This window comes from Lontra canadensis, unplaced genomic scaffold (genome assembly GCF_010015895.1).
Source record: "Lontra canadensis isolate GAN:19392208 unplaced genomic scaffold, GSC_riverotter_1.0 scaffold10, whole genome shotgun sequence".
Lineage (NCBI taxonomy): Eukaryota > Metazoa > Chordata > Mammalia > Carnivora > Mustelidae > Lontra > Lontra canadensis.
Genome location: NW_022631004.1, coordinates 10,858,259 through 10,879,329, shown reverse-complemented (window position 1 = coordinate 10,879,329; position 21,071 = coordinate 10,858,259). Strand labels below are relative to the sequence as shown.

The 21,071-nt window shown below is 43.5% G+C and overlaps 1 protein-coding gene across 12 annotated transcripts in view; it reads right to left on the bottom strand.

Moving 5' to 3' along the window:
* The window catches only part of ZNF827 (zinc finger protein 827), a 168,708-nt gene that overhangs the window by 58,404 nt on the left and 89,233 nt on the right, over nucleotides 1–21,071 (bottom strand). For all 12 annotated transcript variants that reach the window (XR_004382428.1, XR_004382427.1, XM_032855582.1 and 9 more), the window contains exons 6-8: nucleotides 20,256–20,495; nucleotides 17,823–17,880; nucleotides 560–663 (exon numbers count right to left, since the gene is read on the bottom strand). Coding sequence is in view for 10 of the 12 variants with exons in the window: in XM_032855582.1 (XP_032711473.1) it covers nucleotides 560–663; nucleotides 17,823–17,880; nucleotides 20,256–20,495 (402 nt within the window). In the remaining 2 variants the exon portion in view is untranslated. The remainder of the gene's footprint in view (nucleotides 1–559; nucleotides 664–17,822; nucleotides 17,881–20,255; nucleotides 20,496–21,071) is intronic.

Sequence of the window (21,071 nt, the reverse complement as noted above, 5' to 3'; positions counted from 1 at the left end):
ATTAATTATGTATTGATGTTGAGATTGCAAAAAGGCGCATTAAAGGGATATATGCAGATAGTCTGATTAAGAAGAGAGGTGGAATCCGGGGGGCAAGGTTATCTTAATGAGCTGTGCTGCTTCCGTGGAAACCAAAGTGGTCTGTGTGGCCACCCACACCCCACCAGGGTCACGACCTTCCCTGCTGGCGATTAGTTCTTGCCACTGCCCTCCTGTATCTTCCTGGCTGCCTGCCTGAAATACTAAAAGCGTGTAAAGCAAATTCTTTTCAGGTTATACTTCGCTATTTCAAAGAAAAGGAAATTTGCTACATGAAAGAAACATCAGCAGGTAAAGAACAATAAGTTCCTAAAAGGAAAAAGAAGCACTTTATTACGGCCTACACTTTATTTTAATAAACTTTTGCAGCTGTTTAAATTGAGTTTCTCCTCTTTTTAAAAACCTAGCTTCATATGAATAACGTCCACATCTAGGCTGAAAGTAGCTGCACATTTACACATTTCCGAAAAGTCATTTTAAGCAACCAACAGCAGAAGCAAAGTCAATAATGGTTCCATACCTGGCGTTGATATTCTTCCGTGAAGCACAGATTCACTAGGTAGCAGGTCTTTTGAATTGGATGTGAATGGTGATTGTCTAAATGTATCTTCTGAAAAGAAAGGGCTGGGGTGGGGGAGGGAGTGAAGTTTAGTAAATTAAAGTTATTTACATTACCCAGAGCATCTGGCCCCAAGTGCATTAAATCTACCCAAGTAGGCTAGATTTAATGCACACACACACATATACGTATATTAACACACACACAAATACACACGAATGCACGATAAGGTATTTTTTTTAATGGTGTTAAGAGAATATAAGAAGATTGTGCTTAAAACGGAGAAAGAGAAAACCTATGACATCAGACGAGCGCCATCTGTATATTCTGCTGGTTGGTTTTATATTTAAGGTGACTATATGAAACATCGTCTTTGAAACACTGTTAAACCCACAGTCAGGACAGCTGAGCCCTGAATTTTACTCTTGCTCTGTGTGTCCTGCCAGCGTGTTGCGCCCAAATGAAGACCAACGGCCCGACTCAGAATCAGAAAGGCCTACTTGAGGTTCTTCCCAGAGGGGCGAGACATTTGCCCTGGCTCACCCACTTTCTGTCACCCGAGCCGTCAGGGCCAATAGCACACATCAGAAGGACAGCAAGGAGGCCAGAGTCAAGGGGCCATTGCACTGAAGGAGACAACTCACTGGTCCCCACAGAAGCTGAGACTGCATCCTAGAAATGTCTTGGTTTGGAAGGAGCTAAGCTGGCTAACAGGGGAGACCTTCATTTCCCATGAAACTGAGGCTCCTACTTGAGTGACTCTAAGTTCCCCGAGGGACTCAGCTAGAACTAGAATCAGGATGTCAGACACCCAGCCAGGGTCTTGCTCTACAACCACCGTGACCGTGAACACAAAGGCTCTGGATGTTTTCAACCAGAGGATCTTAACCCAATGGCAGCATCCGCTATCCATGCCTCTAAAGTAAACTGTACATAAGTATTGTGATCACATGTGAGAAGACCCCCGTTATCAGTGAGGTCGGACCTGGAGAACAGAAAGCCCAATTTATTTACAACAGAGGAAACTTAACGGAGGGAACTGGTTCACATGTGGTGGAAGGTCTACAGGGAGCAGTTATGAAGCCCAGAGCCACGAAGAACAGGAGCCAACCACCACACTGATGCTGGGGGGAAAACAGGTGGCGGTAAATGGAGCCCAAGGGCTGGGGACACCTGCGGGAGCCGGAGCCATGGAGGAGGGAGACTCAGCTGCTGCAGGAGACAGACGGAAAGGGAGTGGTCTTCCTTAAGCCCCACACCCATCTCCCGCCAAGGCTTCTGATTGGTGGAACCATCTGAGAACCCAGGGAGAGGTAGACTGTAGGGATCTGGTCCCCTGCAAAACTGCCCATCAGGGGAAGGAAAAGATCTGAGGGCACCCAAGACTAGGACTGCCATGACTGGTGTTGCTTTTCTAAACGTGCCTCAAGGCTACGGTTGCTGTCATTAAATATTAAAAGGAAATATTAAAATAAAAATGGGAAACATATATTTATAAAAAAAAACATAATTAACTATGATTTTATAGGACTGTTAGGCTAGATTTAATGCAACTTTGTGCGGCGTGCTTTTTTAGTTAACCTTAAACATAAAACCATTTAAATAGGCTTAGGGAGTGATCTGGCTATAGGCTAGTAGGTAAAGGGAAATGGGGAGACATTGTTTTATGCCAGAGAGCTCATCACTTGTAAGTGATACAGAATACTAGAAAGGACAAGGCAATGCAGTACGGTGGCTAATGGCATGTGCTTAAGCAGCTCTGAGTTCAAATTCCAGCTCTATGGCGTTTGGCTGTGTGGCCTTACACATATGACTTGGCTTCTCTGAGCTTCTGTTTCTTGTCTATAAAGTGGGATGATCACAGCGTTCACAGCTCACAGAGAAGCTGTCAGCACTGAATAAGATGGTCCACAGAATTATGCTTTCCCAGTGCCTGGCAAACATGAAGAGTCCAATAAATGTGAGCTACTTTTTATTTGTACCTCTGTCTAACTCAAAGAGGAGCATAAATGAACCAACTTTTCCTTACGAGTTGACTGAAAGTGTAGTTTTCTTGTATAAAGTGAATGAAGAAAAAGTCACTCTGAGTTTGAAGAGCCTCTGACTTCTGGGTGATAAGGTTAATTTCCAACTCTTCCAGTAAGAAAACTGTTTATGATCAGAGGACCTTTAATGACTTAGACCGTGGAGGATTGTGGGTCAAACCCAGAGTGTAAGGCTTCTTGATCCCTACCTCATTAGCTCAGGAGCTTCCAGACGAGGGGGTGGAGCTATCCTTGTGTCTGAGTGGATGGTTCACAAGGGGAACACCAGGACCTGGTCCCTGGGCACGGGATGAAGATCAGGCAATGGGCCTCCATGTTACTGTGACCCTGGCTATAAAAAGCACTGGAAATCTGAGAGTTCAGGGAAGCCCACGAACTCTTTGGTCAGAAATGTGGAGACTTGCCTCTGAGAGCATCACGAATCCCAAGAGGGGCCCCCTGACGGGCATCTCAAAATATTACCTATCTTGCCATGGAGAAATGTAGGTACTTCCCTCATTCCCTCGGTCTGACAGTAGCTATCTAGTGAGTGCCTATGACATGCCGGGCCCTGGGAACATAATGGTTGGCCAAACTGACTATGGCTGCAAATCTCAGGGAGCACAAAGACCTGTGTGGGGACATGAAAGGGAGCCGCATGGAGACTAATGCTGTGGAGGAGAGGGTACGCGGTGACTGTGGTGTTCTAGCCTAGCCAGGAAGGCCAGCCAGGGCTTTCTTGCAGAAGCTGCAACTGAGCTGAGACCTAAAGGGAAGGTAGGGTGGTCGGGTTCCAAGAGGCTGGGGACATGTCCCCTGCACAGCCAGACAACACAGCCAGTCTGCAGAGCTGGCAGAAGGCACACTGAGGAGGGACATGAGGCCAAAGCCTCGGGCATGCACACTGCATGCAGGGATCATGACTTTGTCCCACCAGCAGCGGGAAGCCCTGTTGTACTTTAGGAAAGTGAGGGATGGACTAAGATTCCAGTTCCAGGAAGCTCTGGCAGGGGGCGGGGTGGTGGGGGCTTGCAGAAGACAACTCAGGTGGCCAGAGTAGCGGTCCATGTGGACATGGTGATGCTGGTGGCCAAAGCTTCAAACCAGCAGCGACATGTGCAGAATGGATAACAGTGTAAGAGCTAGGGCAGGTAAAGACCACGGGTACATCTCAAACCAACCCTCAGGTTTCCAGGTGAACCAGGCCGAGGCTGCCACACTAAACTCTGGGAAGAGCCTCCTAGGTTTTGCTAAGAGGTGGAAGAGGGTGAGCTCTGTACCCCACATGTTCTCTGGGACAGTGCAGATTTCCAGTGATGGGAGGAGAAAAGCCCTATTACCACCAAGCCACTCAGAAGAAATTGAGTTGAAAGGGAGATAATCACTGAGGGCAACAGCATTCCAAATAATTTTCTACCCTGGATGCAGCTTTATCCTGCATAGAACAGAAAACGTTTCTTGTGAGGGACAGGGAGTCACACTGAATACTAAAAAGGCACAAAAGGGCAAACAATGTTACGGGACAAGGAATCAATGAAGACACCTTCACAAGTCAAGGCTGCCTAAGCGAGGTCTTATCCAGAAAGAGACGATATTAAGGTTAACAACAGAGAGCATGACTCTCGGGCCACATGCGTAGCTGCAATGCTCTGCCCTTGTCTGAGTTCATTCCGGGGGAGCGCCGTGGTTTGGCACACAGTTTTGCATCTGGAAGATCAGAGTCTGAATTCCATACTGGCCATTTAATAGTTAAGTGCCTTCTGGTCAAGTTGACAACCTCTCTAGCCTCAGTTTTATCACTGGAAAAAGCTTTAAATATGCCTTCTTTCTAAGGGTGCTGTAAGGGTTAAGGAGGGTGTTTCCGGGTCAAGTTCTTAGCACCTAGTACTTGCTCAATAAAATGTAGCAACTGGTGCATATATTGCTACTAAGTATCTGGCACTGTTCTAAAGTACTCTGTGTACTTCAATGGCACTTAATCCTCACAAGAGCCCTGCTACCATTATTACTATCCCTATTTTAGGGATGAAGAGATGCAAGCACAGAGAAGTGAGGTGATTGCCCATGCCCATGAGCTGAGCCCCTGAGCCCGGATTTGAATACGGGGAGGTTGGCATCATGGTCTACACCCTTACCCACTAAGCTATGCTGCCTTTCCTGTGATCCCTTAACATCCAGGCAGCTCATGGACAGTAGAGACCTCAGATAGTCCTTGCAAACACAGAAAGAGGAAGGAGGGCTGAAGGGGGGATGGGGCAGCCATTTCAAAATTATTTAGTCTTTACGTTCCTGTAGAAGATATGCCCCAATTTTCTAAAACTTTTGCAACCCTGAGGTCAGTCTGCAATCCTAAACATTCCCCACTGCCCACATCCACTGCTTTTGAGAGCAAGCTCATCCCCGTTACGAAGCTTAAATGAAGAGGTCAGAGTAATGAGAAGCCTCTATTTCAGCACAGATACGAAACTCCTGGTGGCACTATGGCTACACAGCCATATTAATGTCTATTAATCTCACAGCCACCTAGATTGGCATCTATGTTCAGGAAGCGGAGGAGAGATAACCAAACTTGGAGTATGCCCTACATAGCAGGTGCTTGCTTTTAATGGGATTAGATCTCCAATGACATTGGTCATCTTCAACTTTGCCCATGTTCTGAGGACAGAAGACACTGCACTTGCAATTTCGCACCAGGCGATGTGATTTTCAGGGTGCCCAGATGGTATTCCTTAAGCTCCTTGTCTTCTCTCATGCCTCATGCGTCTGTGAAGTGCAGAATCCACCCGCTCTTAGCAGAAGCCCAGGTTGCAGTGGACAAAGCCGGCACTGCGTTCACGCGGCAGGGTTGGACAGTGGTGGGAGAAAGGGGGCGGAGAGGGGAGCTCCAGCGCATGCCCCGCACAGAACAAACCCGGTCTGCCTCCCCTCAGGGAGAACAAGAACGGAAATACAGACTTCCTGATAATGCTCGACTTCAAAGCCCATTGGTTACTGTCCTTCAACTAGTCACTTAGTCGGTTCCCAGTTCTTCCAGAAACGCAGCCAGCTTGTGACTGCTGCATGGCTCTCGCTTCCTGACTCCCCAGCTGCCTAAATTTCAGTCATTTCACTCTGAAAAAGCCTCTCCAACAGAGAGTGAGCTGAAGAAGAGGAAAAAGGGAAAAACTGTCTCAAAGTGATTTATTTCTGGTTAACATTTGTGGTGAAAAGTTGCTAACGGAAGAGGTTGAAACTAAAAGGCAATAGGAGAGGGGATCACCTGTCCTCATCTAACAAAATCCCAACCTGCCACAGTATATCGCCTCTGGCCCCAGACAAAGACAGGCTACCCGGAACCTTAGTTCATGCACATAAATGTTCAGAAGCAGCATCTGGATGCCGCCCGTGTAGACTCCCCCATTACTTTTCTTGCCTTTTGCTACTTAGAAAAGACAAAAAGTTTATCTATTCAAGTCTCTTTTCTGGATGTAAGTGCAATGGACATTGAATGCATATTTTCAATTTTCTCTTGCAGAAAATCTAAGGGTTACAATATGGGGGAGCACCGTTGTCACTGTGGCTGGACAATTCCAGGCATCAGACCGCATGAATCGTAGAGTCAACAGCATGAGGCTGCGAGAAGGAAAGATTTACAATAAATAATAAAACAGTTCGTAAAAGATTATGGCTGTAAATAGTGATACATTTTGCTAAGTGCCGATTGTGGCACAAATATTTCCACCTTTAACATCTGAGTGCCAACTGGGAGCTGTGTTTCATGCAGAACAGAAGTCCATCTACTTAAAAACCACCCCTCCCTGTGCACCAGCATTGAAACCAACACGTTACAGGAATTATCGTGTTGATGACAATAGCAAAATAAAACAAGAAGGAAAAGGGAAAGCAGAAAATGGATACAGTATATAAGAGAAAGTTGGGAAAAGTACTGTATTATTTTTTTAAAGATTTTATTTATTTATTTGAGAAAGATAGTGAGAGAGAGCACGAGTCAGGGGGGCAGATGGAGAGGGAGAAGCAGACTTCCCGCTGAGCAGGGAGCCTGATTTTTGTCAGGGGGGTGAGGGTAAATCCCAGGACTCTGAGATCATGACCTGAGCTGAAGGTAGACATTTAACCAACTGAGCCACCCAGGTGCCCCAGGAAAAAGTACTATAAATAATGACACAATTATTTCAAAGGAGCAATGGAAAGTAAATATGTATTTTTTTTTCCCTTCTAAAAGACAATTATAACTCTTAGGACTGAACTTGGGAATGGCCAAGAGAAAAGAAAGATTAAACAAGGGAAAGAGACTGCTCTGTAGTGAGTTTTCACTCAGAACCTGTAAGGATCTATATACTTCAGGGTAGAATGAAATTCTATTAGTGTAACAGTTTCAGACAAATCATGCGGAAGTGATACTCTGACTTCATTTGCACATTTACAAATTTTTTCCTTAATGAATAAAAAACATGGTGTATTTTCAAGTTAAAGTACTTGATGGGCTATTCAGCTATGTCTCATATAACATAACTAGGACCTCAGGATTTACGTCCAAAAGAATCTGGGTTAAGTTTTGTTCTGTTTTGTTTTAAGGAAATTTTAAGAATAAGTGATCCGACTCAGATATTTCTGAGAAGCTACATATTGTGAAAGGTTTTGTGGGGGTCAATGTCTTCTCTCTCTAGCGGCTACCCACTCCCCAGCAGACCCCAGTCCCTGGGCCACCTCACCAGATGGCCGTTTACACGGCTTGCCTCTTCTCTACTAAGCCCCAGCCCAGCTATTAATTCAAGTCAGTAAAATAGGAGTTTTCTGTACTGATATATCCTGGTTTTTTTTTTTTGTTTTTTTTTTTTTAGTATTTTATTTATTTATTTAACAGAGAGAGACAAAGAGATCACAAGTAGGCAGAGAGGCAGGCAGAGAGAGGGTGAAGCAGGCTCCCTGCTGAGCAGAGAGCCCAATGTGGGGCTCCATCCCAGGACCCTGAGATCATAACCTGAGCTGAAGGCAGAGGTTTAACCCACTGAGCCACCCAGGTGCCCCATATCCTGGTATTTTTAAGACTCAAATTCCATATATTAATCTAAAACCACTGTACTGGTCTTTTTAAAACTCTGACTTCTGAATCACTTTGACCTTGAGACACACCTCAAGAGTGACAAACGGCATTAACATCTTGAAGTGAGCAGGAGATACTGGCTGCAAAAACAATCTTGCGTGTCTCCAGAAGCCTCCAGAAAAGACAGGTAGGAGAACAAAGTGATTCCAAGAATAAATCTTACTCATTCAAGGACTTTCTGCCTGTGTGGAATATATATGTGACAGATTGAAATGGATACAGGTAACTTCCACATGGAATCTCCATGCATAGATAATGACACGAAAGGAAATGATAACAAACTGGTAATGTTTTCTTTGAACAAAACCTAGATCTGGCTAACAAAAACAGAAGACCGTCCTTGCGGAAGAAGGAAAAACACTGTTTTTGTCTTTTTTTAAAGCTTTTCCCACATATTAAATATAAAAGATGGGATTATTCGAAGAGACAGAATAGGGGTACTAATCGGATTAGTTCTTACTATCTTCTCAACATTTCCTCAAGTACTTTAAGGTCAGAAGAAACTTTCTGAGAAGCTGGAGTAGGTTGTGTGAAAATATGCCCACAACTGAACAACAAAACATCACCACACTTTCTTTTTTTCAGTTTTTATAAAAGGTCAAGTAACATTATTTAATTTTCAATTTGATTTTCATACTTAATGCATGAATTTTTAGGAAGTACTTAGTTTTTTAATTTCAAATACCACTGGCCTTGATTAATTTCTTTGCTAATAATTTATAATGGAATAATAGATGCTTAATATATTTTTATATATTTGCATATCTATGTGTTTTATAACATTTCTAATGATTGTATTTGAAATACATTAAATCCCCAGTTCTACAGATCTCTGTAGAAAAATTTTTAGTACTGGGGTACTGGGGTGGCTCAATCAGTTAAGCATCGGTCTTCTGCTCAAGTCACGATCACAGGGTTCTAGGATCGAGCCCCGTGTAGGGCTCCCTGCACTTAGTGGGGAGCCTGCTTCTCCCTCTTCCTCTGCCCCTCTCCCCTACTTGTGCTCTTTTTCTCAAATAGATAAATAAAATCTTGAAGAAAAAAAATTTAAAGCACTTTTTTTTTTAGATTTTTTAGTACTTTACAAAACCCTAGCTAGGTCATTTTGCTACGTTATAACAATTGCTCTGTCACCTTGGACTGTATGTGGTCCTCCCAACTTCCAGCTTGGCCCCTCAATTTCATTTTGGTTGGGAGATTAGCTGCTGCTTCTGACATGGGCCCAGATATTAACATTTTAGGTATAGCAGTCAGTGCCAATTTTCCTAGGAACGTTCTAGAAGTCTGTTAAAAAGGTAATCATCTATAATGAAAGAAAACACTTTTAATGGCGTTCGCCAACACTACCCTTCTCTTTGCAACGCCATAGAAATATGGACCCCCTATTCTTGAATGATTTTAATGTATTTATTTTAATAAAAGAATTTGAACATGGGGGTGGGGACGAGTGCTCAGGACTAAAACTCACTGCAAGCCTCTGACCTGAAGACAACTGTGACCATCCAAAACAGCAAGTTCCCTACTCAGGCTTGAGAGGGACATAATGGAGGAGAACACTTAACAACCCCAGTGGGCAGTCTTCGAAACATGGTTGTTGATCATGTTGGATGCACACATTTTCAGAGAAAGAAGGACTGTACTGAATAAAACGTGAATTAATCACTATACACTGGCAGACTTCAGCCAGGACGTTTATCTACAAATTGAGGCTGGCACGACAGACTCAGTGGGTTTCTAAATGGGGCTTGTGGGCAGATGGAGAGCCAAGGTCATTCGACTACTCATATGGGCACCAGATTTTCATCTTTAATTTTCAGAGTTGACAAGAAAGCTAAGTTGTGTCTCCTCCTCCTAGTCCATTGATATGACCGCATACTTGGCTGGTGCTGATCAAACAGAACTTTCTCAGCAATTAAAAACACTCAAATGTGTTGTTGATTCTGTACGATGTACAATGGCATTGTGGAAAATATTCTTATTTTTTAGAGGTATACATCAAAGAATCTGGGAATGAATGTTATGATGTCTAGGATGTGATTTAAATATGTATTTTTAAATATTTTATTTATTTGAGAGAGTGAAAGAGCACAAGCAGGGGGAGCAGCAGAGGGAGAGGAAGAAGCAGCCCCCCCCCCCATTGAGCAGGGAGTCCCATGGAGGACTCAATCCCAGGACCCTGGGATCATGACCCAAGCTGAAGGCAGATACTTAACCATCTGAGCCACCCAGGTGCCCTGGGAGGTGACTTAAATTGGAGGGAAGAAAAGGTTCATGAAGTAAAGTGTGGCAAATGTTTTCTCAGTGGGTGATGGGAACGTGGTGGTTTATTTCATTATTCTTTCTACTTTTGTTTTTAAATTTTTGATAATAAAAAAAAAATCAGTAACAATCAAAGGAAAATTCCAACCCAGACAAATCATCAAAGAGAAGAATAAATGGCAGTAAAACAAAATATACAAAAGAACAAACACAAATGCCTCTCTGTGAACAAAATGCTGGACAGCATTAAGAATCAATAAATAAAGAGACTGTAACTATAAAATAGAATTTATAACCTCCAATCGGTGAAAAAAAATTTAAATGATAAAGCCTAAGACCTTTAAAATATTTTCTCTCTCGGGACGCCTGGGTGGCTCAGTTGGTTAGGCGGCTGCCTTCGGCTCGGGTCATGATCCCAGGGTCTTGGGATCGAGTTCCACATTGGGCTCCTTGCTCGGCAGGGAGCCTGCTTCTCCCTCTGCCTCTGCCTGCCTCTCTGTCTGCCTGTGCTCGCTCGCTCTCTCTCCCTCTGTCCCTGACAAATAAGTAAATAAAAAAAAATCTTAAAAAAAAAATATTTTCTCTCTCTACCTCTTCTTAGCTTCTGGTAGAATTACAGATTCAAGTTTTTTGGAAGTCCATTAGATAAATCATGCAAAAGCCTGAAAACTGAATGCTTTTTTGAAATCCATTTACCCCCAGTTTGTTTATATTAGCAACAGCTTAGGAAAACCAAAGCAAACCAAACTCTTGATATCCAATAACAGGGGACTGATTCAATACATTATGACATGTGCAAACACTGAATACTATGTAAACATTAAAAGAATAATACTGAGTTATGTTTACTGGTAGGGAAAGAAGTTCTTAGGATATTGCTAGGTGAAAAGAGAAGTCTGCAAAACTGTATATACAGTTGGATCCAGTTTTTACAGGAAAGTATACGTATACAAACAGACAGAAATTCAGCCAGGAGCTACACTACCAACTTAGCCAAGGCGGTCTCTATGTAGCAGCACTGATTATAAATGATTATTTTTTCTTCTTTATGTTTTCCTCCAATAAAAGTTCTTTTTAAAACTTAAAAAAAGACTCAGTTTTACAGTGTAGGATTCTTCATTGTTAAAGAGACTCTTAGTTTTTTTAAAGAGTAAGCCGAGGGACGATATAATGGAAGGCAGTGTTAAGACCCAGGTGGGCACAACTGTCTGTAAATCAGGATTCCACCAGGATCAGGCAACTTTAGCTGGAGGAAAGCCAAAATCTACGGAAGGGAGAGGCCACTGAAAATATCAGAGAATATCAGAGCATCTTACGAAGAAATATATATTGGTAATGTCTTTTAAATTTTCTTCTTTCAACAGCACAAATGCCTTCTATTTCGGGTTGTCTCAGAAGCGGGCCAGTCTGTACAAGCGAACACCAAGTTTTCAAGGAACAATTCCTGCTGCTGTAGCTCAAGCATTCATCCACTGTGGGGCCATGAAACTTCTCAGGACAAGGAGCACAATGCCAGGCCTTGTGGAGGGCCGCTGCGGCGGTGAGGCCAGACCCAGGGAGCCGGAGCCAACCGCAGACCACGGAAGTGAACCTGCACGTCCGGATCCACGAAATGTCAGCTTGTGAGGGACCTAGATCTCCCACGGGACTCGGACTTTAAGCATAAACAAGGACAACAGGCTTTCTGCTCAGGTGAGCTGAGAACAGATGAACTCAGTCTTCCTTGCAGTGACCCAAGACTCTGTCCTATGGAAGCTGTGAGTAACGCTGGTGAAATGTGGATGCTCTCTGGTCTGCATCACCCAAGAGGGCTTTTTACCCCTCAACAGAGGCCAACCCTTCTATATCTGATACGCTTCTAGTGACAACCACAGAGTCACTCTTGCGAGAAAATCCCAGATAGGAAGAACAGGTCTGGGCTAGCACCTAAACCACATATACCTTTTGGTCATGTCACCCCTGCATAATCTTTCAAAGGTAGCTGAGGGAGAAAGCTGGATGTCTACTTAGAGAGTCTGACACAATTATACTTTATCCCTGGCTATTCTGAGTTACACAAACAAGATGGACCACTGGTGTAAGCTGCCAGAAAGAAAGGCAGCAGAGCTTGTGGGAAATGAAGAAGAGGCACAGCCCTCTTTTAGATCCTCAAAGAGAGATTTAAACTTGTCTCTTTACAATAACACAATACCAAATGGTTCTGGAAGCATATTGTTTCAACTGTAACAGTTCAATATAGGCATCACAGATGGAAAGAAAAATGGCAGGGGTCATACAGGACAAATACAGTGCAGGAATAAAAAGTACTGAGAAAGGTCTGGTAAAATAAAAAGGAAAAAAACTCCAGTGGCAGCAATGGACAAAATAATTTCAGGCTATATGCAAAACAATCTACTGTTTTCAAGGATGACTTTAATTTCTTTGAAAACTTAAAACTCAAAGATAAGTTCAAAAGGATGTATTGCCAAAGAAAAGACAGTCAACATTTGTGCCAGAGCAGCTGTGGACAGTGGTTCAGGTTGTGCACGGCACAACCTGCTTAATCACAGGGGGCTGCTTAATCACAGGTATCAAAATGTGTGTGTTTATTGTGACAGTATTCCAGTTGATGGCAGTATCTTGAGGAAAAGTGTCAAAGTTTGCAGGGGCGCCATATGGCCCTCCAAGAGCCTTGACTTCACCAAAAAAAGTACCTAATGTCTTAACTGAAGGAACTCCATGAAATTAGTAGCAAATTTCATTTTTTTAGAAATGGAATCTCAATGCATTTAATTTTAAAGTCCTTAAATTTAATGGGTAATGAAAAAATGTGGAGAGCTACTCAAAAATCACCAATTTCATGTGCTCCCTTTCTTGTTTATTTTCTTAATTGCTTTTGCCTAACCCAATGTTCTTTGTAAGTAATGTTTTACTTTTTAAGGTAATAGAGCATTATTCTCTTTGGCCTTCCAAAAAAATGAAGAGAGGAAATTGTACAAATTGATGATTTTCCTGATGTGTTCAAGTTCTATTACTGAATCGTAAATATTTAAGAACATGCATCCAAATGACCACATAGAAAAATTCTATATTGGACACTTCCCAGTGCATATGTCTTTTAGTGAGCACTGTAAGTGCCATTATCTAAATCATAACGAAGAGTCCACATTCCAAGTGCTGAAGATTGGGCAAATTAAATATTGGTTGGCATGGCGTGATCCAAGTCTACCTTTCTCCGATGTTCCCACTTCTGCTTTTTGTCTTGTAATGGGGAAAAGGATGATTCGGGTAAACACTTCCTTACTTTTGGAATAAAGCAAGCCAGGTGTGAGAAGTTTTTCTTAAGGCCTGCAATCTTATATCCCCATGGACACTGAATTATTAATGGGTAAAAGAGAGAACAAATAACCAAGAGAGGGATCTTGGCGGCCACTGTTTGACGTTCATGGTGTTACGCAACACTGAGCATGTCCAATTCACCTGCCAGGAGCTATCTGATTCTTACTCTAGGGTTCCATTTTCCTATTTCGATCTTATCCAGCATCTGGCGGGGTGATGGTCCATGTCAGAAGATGTAGATCTTCTTTTTATTCCATTAAAGTTTGGGATCTGGTTATGATATCATGCCTCATATATTTTCATCAACAAATGATCATATTAGCTGGTTATCTATTCCCTGCAGAATCTAGGCGTGTGCTAGGAAAGGAAATAAAAAATCGGGATTTTATTAGTCTCTTAAGTGTTCAGTCCTTCTGTTCTCCTGGGTCTGGCTGGACTGTCTCCTCAACTCATTTATAAGGTAGAATGGCATTAAGAATGCTCCGTCCACAATCTCAAAGGAGATGCACAGCCTTCTTAACACTTAGATTGAATTTGCCAGACTCTGAGGTTAAACAGGCAAAAGAACTGCTGTTTTAGCATTTACAGTGAAGTTGCAACTAAAGGACTGATTCAGTGGTGGTGCCCCTAGGAGGACACAAACAAGGGTGGAGGGGTTAAGGTCAAGGCATTGGTGAGCAGGACCACATGACCCAATCATTTCAGCTAGTAAGTAGATTGATTTCTCTGCCTGGCTACATGGTGCACTCCAGTAGACTGTTTTCCTCCTTTACTTTTGGGAAGATGATACTAATTTAAGCAGCTGGGTCTCAGTTCTTGGGGTGAAAGAAAAAGCACTCTCAAACACGTTCTTAAAATGGTGTCTGGGATTTGCTTTAAAATAATTCAGGGGGAGGGGGAACGAAAGGAGGAGACCTTTCAATAAGGGTCACGAGATGATCATTGTTCAGACTGAGTGATGGGTACTTTCTCTACTTTTGTATATGTTTGAAATTTTCCACTGAGTTTGTTTTTTTTTTTTTAACGAGGTAGAGAGCCAATGACCCAGAAACTTGCTAGTTCCCCATTTCAACCTTTAGCCTCACCTAAACTTTTTTTTTTAATTGCTAACAAGGAATGCTGTCTCACATCATTTTCTCTCTCCCTATATGCCCATATTAACAAACAGCAGAAATGCCAGTGGAAAGGATCTGAAGAGGAGGGAGGCACAACTATCAGCCCGTATGGGATATGGTGGGATATGATGGATGGTGGGCTGTACACACATTTCCAAGCTTCATGCTCTCTTGGTGCCCAGGCATGGACATCTGCACCCCACCTCTTCTCTCCTTGGTTAAGCACATAGTGGAATGCCAAGCTACAGTGTTTCTTCTTAGGCTGCTACACTTTTCCTTAGTTCTTGTGGTTGGAATGAGAGTCAAGACCAAAAAATGACAAACAACTGTGGAGAAAGTTGTGGGTTTATACAGGACAGGGAAAGAGAATCAGATGCCTTCTTCCAGGACTGCACATCTCTTCTCTGCTCTTGGCGCCCTGGACATCCAGATTCTAGGGCCAGCAGATCTCACTGAGTGGAGGAGCTCAGGTACCCCCTGGCATCTGGAAGAGCCTGACCCTCTGTACTGTGCTACGGTCAATGTACCAAAGACCGCCCTTCAGAATTAAACTATTTTCAGTATACCCAGCAACTCTCAAACATGGCAGATTCTGAACTTGACTGAAATCACGAGCCACCGTTCTGGACAGCCAGATTCTTCTGGACCCAGAAGAAGATCCCATTAAGTACCTAAAGATCCAGAGATAAGGAAATTTGGAGGCTTGAGGTCATTCTTTTTGAAAAGTATTGCAAATCCTACCTTAAAAAGTAACCCCCATGAGCTGACCTTATGCATATAGAATAAGAGTTCCTTCTAAAACAGGAATCGAATAAGAGAGGGAGCTGTCATTTTCTCCCCCCGTCCCTGCCATCAGTTAATTGAAGTTAAGGAGGATTTCTTGGCACAAAGACGCTTGATTCTATTCCGCCCAAAGTAATGAGGTGAGAAGGTAAAAAAGAGATCTGTTTGAGGAGAGTCTAATTGAACAGGTTCCTACTCAAAGGAATAAAAACACACCAAGGATTCTACAGAAGGAGAATAAACCCAGGATTCTGTAACACTGGTTGATGAACGCTTACCATGTGGGGGGCTCTCGGCAAGCACCTCTTCCTCTGCTTTGGGCAAAAGATCTGATTTGGATTTCTTCCTACTCATACTCTCCCAGCAAGAAAAGAATTTAAAGATTGCCTCATTTTTGCCAAATGGCTAAAAAAAAATTCTCTTCTATCCTATAATTATGTTCTAGCTCTAGCCAAGGCAATTTAGGCTGTGAGATGCATTTCACTCATTTGGGGCTAGTTCAAACCTCCTCTTAGTCTTCCCAGAGAACACCTGAAATGCATAAAATAACATGACTGTGCAGCATACCTTTCTGTTATGTACATATTATGATGTGATCTTAAAGAGCTAGCAGAAAGCCCACAGGGGGTGCTGTCGGGTCCTGCCCAGAACTCCTTCACTTCATTAGTGGGCTCCCCACGAGAGAGGGCAAGTGAGCGAGCGAGCAAGTGGCTGGCCGTGCTGGCTGTGAACGGCGAGGGGGAACTTCCATCACCCTTGGAGCCTCTGCAACGAGGAGTTCCACATCCCCTGCTGGGGGTGACCCGAAGCTAGTGAACAGCATGGAGGTCCAAAGAGCTGGCCCCCTTGCCTCCAGACAGGCTTTACACTGTGGTGCAATTCATGCTTCAGAATTCTCTGTGGGATCAAGCTAAAGCTGGAACCCAGCGAAAACTACGTCCTTGCTCCACGATGTCCCCTTCCCTCTCCTGCCACCTTCATTTCCCAACAGGGTCCTCTGAGAGCACTCCCTCAATAGAGTCCCTTCCCAGGAATCCTTGTCTCGAGCTCAGCTTCTAAGGAACCTGACCCGTGACACTTCAACAAACCTATGGAAGCAATTAAAATGAACATTGATTATTTTTAGTCTGCTGTCTTTCATTGTCTCCCAATCAGGACACCTTCATGGGTTTAAAGCCATGGCCACAAGCATAGATACTAAACAGTCTTAAGATGACATGTGGAAGGTCCACTGGAATCCGCAGCAAGTAACATCTCCTATTCGGGCATCCAACTTATAGACAAGTAGCCCTCCCAGCCCCCAGACCCATTTCCCTAAACAATGTGCAGCCCAGATTGAAAGACCCATTTTCCAACTGTGTACTTAATACACAAAGACAAGGCTGTGCCCCTCTTCTGTTCCGTCATTACAGCAGGTTTCGTTTTCCTAGTACTATACAAACTTCATGTGAGGCCAGCTGGCTCTGTTCTAATTACTGTTTGACATTTGATACCCCTAAATTCCAATTCATAGAATTAAAAAGGAAAAAACAACTCAGGTTAAGGTTCAGATGAGCACATGCCTGATGATGCTCTGAGGTCGACTCATACCACCTCAAAAGAGAAAAACATCATTTATCCTTTGTTGCAAGAACTAAAAACACCAAACCAGTCAACTGTTCCCATCAGGAAGAATCTACGTTTGCTCGCGAAAGCTTAGTTCCTTGACTAAAAGCCTTCTTGGGAGCTCACAACTCGTTCTCCCTGTTCCTATTTCACCTGGTAAAGCCCGCCTCTGGGGCTAACCCAGGGACTGGAGAGGGGGGTCTGAGGGTGGGAGATGGTCCTTGAAAGCTAGAGCTCCTATTTCCCCTGGGGTTCCTTTCTCGCAGTGGTTGGGTATGTGCTAGTGGCACAGTTGGGGTCGGGATGGCCTTTCAGGCTGGGGATGAGTGGTGGCACGGCTGGTCCTCCTCCTTCCATCTGGCTAACGGATGGGCAGCCCACCTTGGCTGACCTCCTCAAACTGCCTTTGGCAAATGCACAGCATCCTTATCTACAGCTGTTAATGACAAAGGTCTTCCTGCAGCCTTTTGAAGCATTTTCTCTCGCTTGAAAATGTTCTCCCCTCCTAACAATGCTGTGAGGTAAAAAGCTGGGATATCCTTGGTGACCAGTGATCCGTCCACACCTGCGGAGCTGCTTAGGAACACAGCTGCAGTAAGAACCTTGGTCTCCTGACTAGGTGAAGCCTTTCTGAGATACGGACCCAGCCTCCGATCCCAGCTGCGCCACCCGTTTAAACTCCCAAGTCAAAAAACTTCTGCAAAGAGAATAATAATTTGACCTACTTCACAAAAGTATTATAAGGAGTAAAAAACAAAAACAAAAACATCTGGAAAATTCTCCAGCCAGTAACATCTATTAGATGTTTGATAAATATTAGTGGTCTTCCCCCTTGGCGCTGTTGCTTTCTGTATTATTTCCACAAAATTTCTAACACAAACTGGGGCAAAAGGCATGACTCCTTTGAACCCAGCGGGAGAAAAGAGTTCAGGGAACAATGCACCACGTGTGATCGGGGCCTGATTGCCCACACAGGGGGTGCTCTGAGGGGACCCCCCTTCCCAAAAATGGCCTACCTGGTGGTTGTCCGAATGGTGTTTTCTTTTGTGTGATTGTGCTCTTTGCTCACTTTTTCTGTAAGAAGAAAGAATGAAACATCCCTTGTAGGTCGTTCTTACTCAATTTGTGTCTCTAAGGCTTAAACAGAAACTCCCTCAATGTTTCTTTTTCTCTCTTGTGGTTTTCTTTTGGTTTCCTTTGTAAATATTCAAACCCTCCCTGTCTTATTCGTAAAGACAATCATTAAAAGCATATAGACAGCATCCACAAAAATATCTTAGTAAAAACCAATCAAAGGGAAACAGTCACTGACAAATTTCAAGTGTGTTGTCTGATTTTAATGAGGCCTTAATAAGCACACATACACACGGAGAGATGTGCACCAGAACCCGTTATTCCTACTACGTTTCCCCAGCTGAAAATTTCTGCTTTCCTCTGATTCAGCATGAAAATTGCAGTTGTTGCAACTGTTCCGCTTCTGACTTTGATGATAACCTTTAAGCATTCTGTATTGTCAGGCCCCTTTGTGCGAGGGGATATAAAAACAGCCATAAGATCTCTGGGTTCTGCAGTCATCGAGTGCTCATTCTGATAAATGTCACCAGGGACAAAAAAATATCATTAGACTAGCAGAGGTAAACCCTCCCTTTTCTGTCTTGAGGTCTGTATCTACCAGCTGTCAGGAATTATTTAATTAGCTTTCAAGAACACAAGAGTTGAACTCCAGCCTTCCCAATCCAGTTCAAATGGGAGGATTCTGCCCTGACTGTCACAGCCCTCAACGGCTTCAGCAAGCAGAGAAAACCTGGCCAGCTCGACGAGGGTTTCAGGTTTCCATGGCAGAGCAAATAAAAAATCCCGATCTTAGGGATTTTTGAACAAATTTAAACAGATAATTTGGAAAAACGAAAGACTTACAACATCCACCTAATACTTGTAATACTAGTCTGAAACGGCTACGTGCAAGTTGGTGTAGACGGTCACCTTCTGTGCACTAGACAATTACAACGAGGCTGGATTTGGATTCAGAGGCAGTAGTCTTTCAGAGAGCAGGAAATCGGGGCTAAAAGACTTGCTTGAGGTCACCCAGGCAGTAAGTGACAGTGCCCGGGTGAGAACTCTCAGACACAAAGTTTGTCACTGATAGCAGACAGTGATAATGTACTGGGAGAGACAGAGACTTTCTGAAAAGAACCACACACTGGCCTCACTTTTGCAAATTGTAACTGCTAAGTCATTTTCAAAGTTATATTGTTTCTAGATATGCATTCAAATTGTTTAAAAGAAAAAAAGAAAAGCATCTTGTAGAATTTGGAGCTTTGGGGAGCTTGGGAGGATCCACGTGTCCTGTGAAGTTTATGGAATTAACTATTTCCATTACTGCAAGGCTTTGCACAAAGAACAATCCCTGTTTGAGAAGCAGGAGGCCACCATTTCCGGGACCAACCGATAGTTTCAAGCTCTGGCGTGTGTCACCAGGCCAACAACAAGGTGAACTATCATGATGGTATGCAGATTCTAGCTTCTTCTCCCTGATATTTTTCTTAGCAGGGAAAGCAAGTGAATACTTAAATAATGAGGCATCTCGTGGTGTTTTGAATATGCTATCCTTAACGAAACAGAGTTTCTCAAACATTCGTAACAAACTCTACTGATGCATGAACTTCTATACAGAGGCCAATGCTTGAGTATGGACAAGCTCTGTGTATTTCAGTGAATCTGAATCTTGTACGTGTCTGTATCTTTAATCTCAATCATGTTCAAATAATAACAGCATGTTAAATTTGTTCAGGACCAACACTATGCAGCTTGAAAGAGTTAACAAAGGTAACCAAGAGGACCATCAACTGTTCTATCAGGACACTTAGCTGAGCTGGTAATTCCTACACCTGTGAATTCCAAATATTCAAAGTAGAAACCATCGGTTTAAAGAAAAACGCTCTGCAAGGGGATAGCTGGAAAGAGTCCTCACATTTTCATCTACTCCCTTTTCTTGATTTTTTTTTTTTTTTTTTTTTTTGGCAAGATACAGTACAATCTTAATTCAAACCGCACTAATTTGGAATTCATGGTAATTCAGTCACTGTTGGAGTAAATGGAAGTTTATCTTTTGAACATTCGGGAAAAAAAAACAAGAGGCTGTTAATCAGATCAACTGCCTAAGCAAAAGTCGAGGTGAGATGTTTAGCCTAGTCAACAGGGATCATTTGCACGGAACTGAATAGAGTTCTAATTTCAAGTGATTCTTAACTATTTATTAAAGAAAGTTTGGCAGGAGTTCCACTTGGCAACATTTTATTCACTGTTACTTTGAGTGGCAGTATGCATGTTAAAGTAACAAAATTGATTTCTGCCTGAGAAATTCTATAATGCGGGTGTTTTTACTTTGTTAGAGTGGCTTTCCTTCCAATTATTCCCAATTATTGACATTTTTCTGCACAGAAATGTACCTGACAGTTGAAAGAGAAGCTCGGAAGCCATCTTCACAGAGATGTCCTGACTGAAGAGGTTTCTCTCTGGGGGCACTCTGCCCTCTGGCATCTTCTGTAAGGGTTCGGTTTTCTCTCGCCCGATTAAAGTGCTATAGCCAACATTCCGGCTGGGTGATACCGAGACATGCGAGTCCTGGATGTCGACCTCCATGGGCTCCTCTTTAATCTTCACCATCTGAGTCTCCTTGTAGCTCTCCGCTGCAAGCAGGTGAAGGAGGAGAAACCAGAACACCACGGTTTTAAAATTCTGAACCAAACCCAGTTTCTTTTCTTCCCCCCCCCCAAGATTTTATTTATTTATTTGACAGACAGAGATCACAAGTAGGCAGAGAGGCAGGCAGAGAGAGAGGAGGAAGCAGGGTCCCTGCTGAGCAGAAAGCCCTATGCTGGGTTCGATCCCAGGACCCTGGGATCATGACCTGAGCCTAAGGCAGAGGCTTTAACCCACTGAGCCACCCAGGCGCCCCATCAAACCCAGTTTCTAATCACAGAAAGAACCACTGGGATTGTTTCTGGGAGCAGGTGAGACAAGCAACACAGCACACGACATACAGACTGAAAAACTGCTAGCTCAGCCCACATGGTTTCCTGAAAAGGTAGGGAACAGAAGCCCAGAGAGAGTAAGTGGCTTGCCCAAGGCCACACCTGCACCCGCAGAACCAGGCCCAGCCAGGTCTCCGAATCTAGCACTCGGGGTCCGGTGACCAGGGTCTCCCGGCCACATCCCCATGTGCTCCATCCTCCCCGCTCTACTGCTTCCAGAAGTAACAGAGA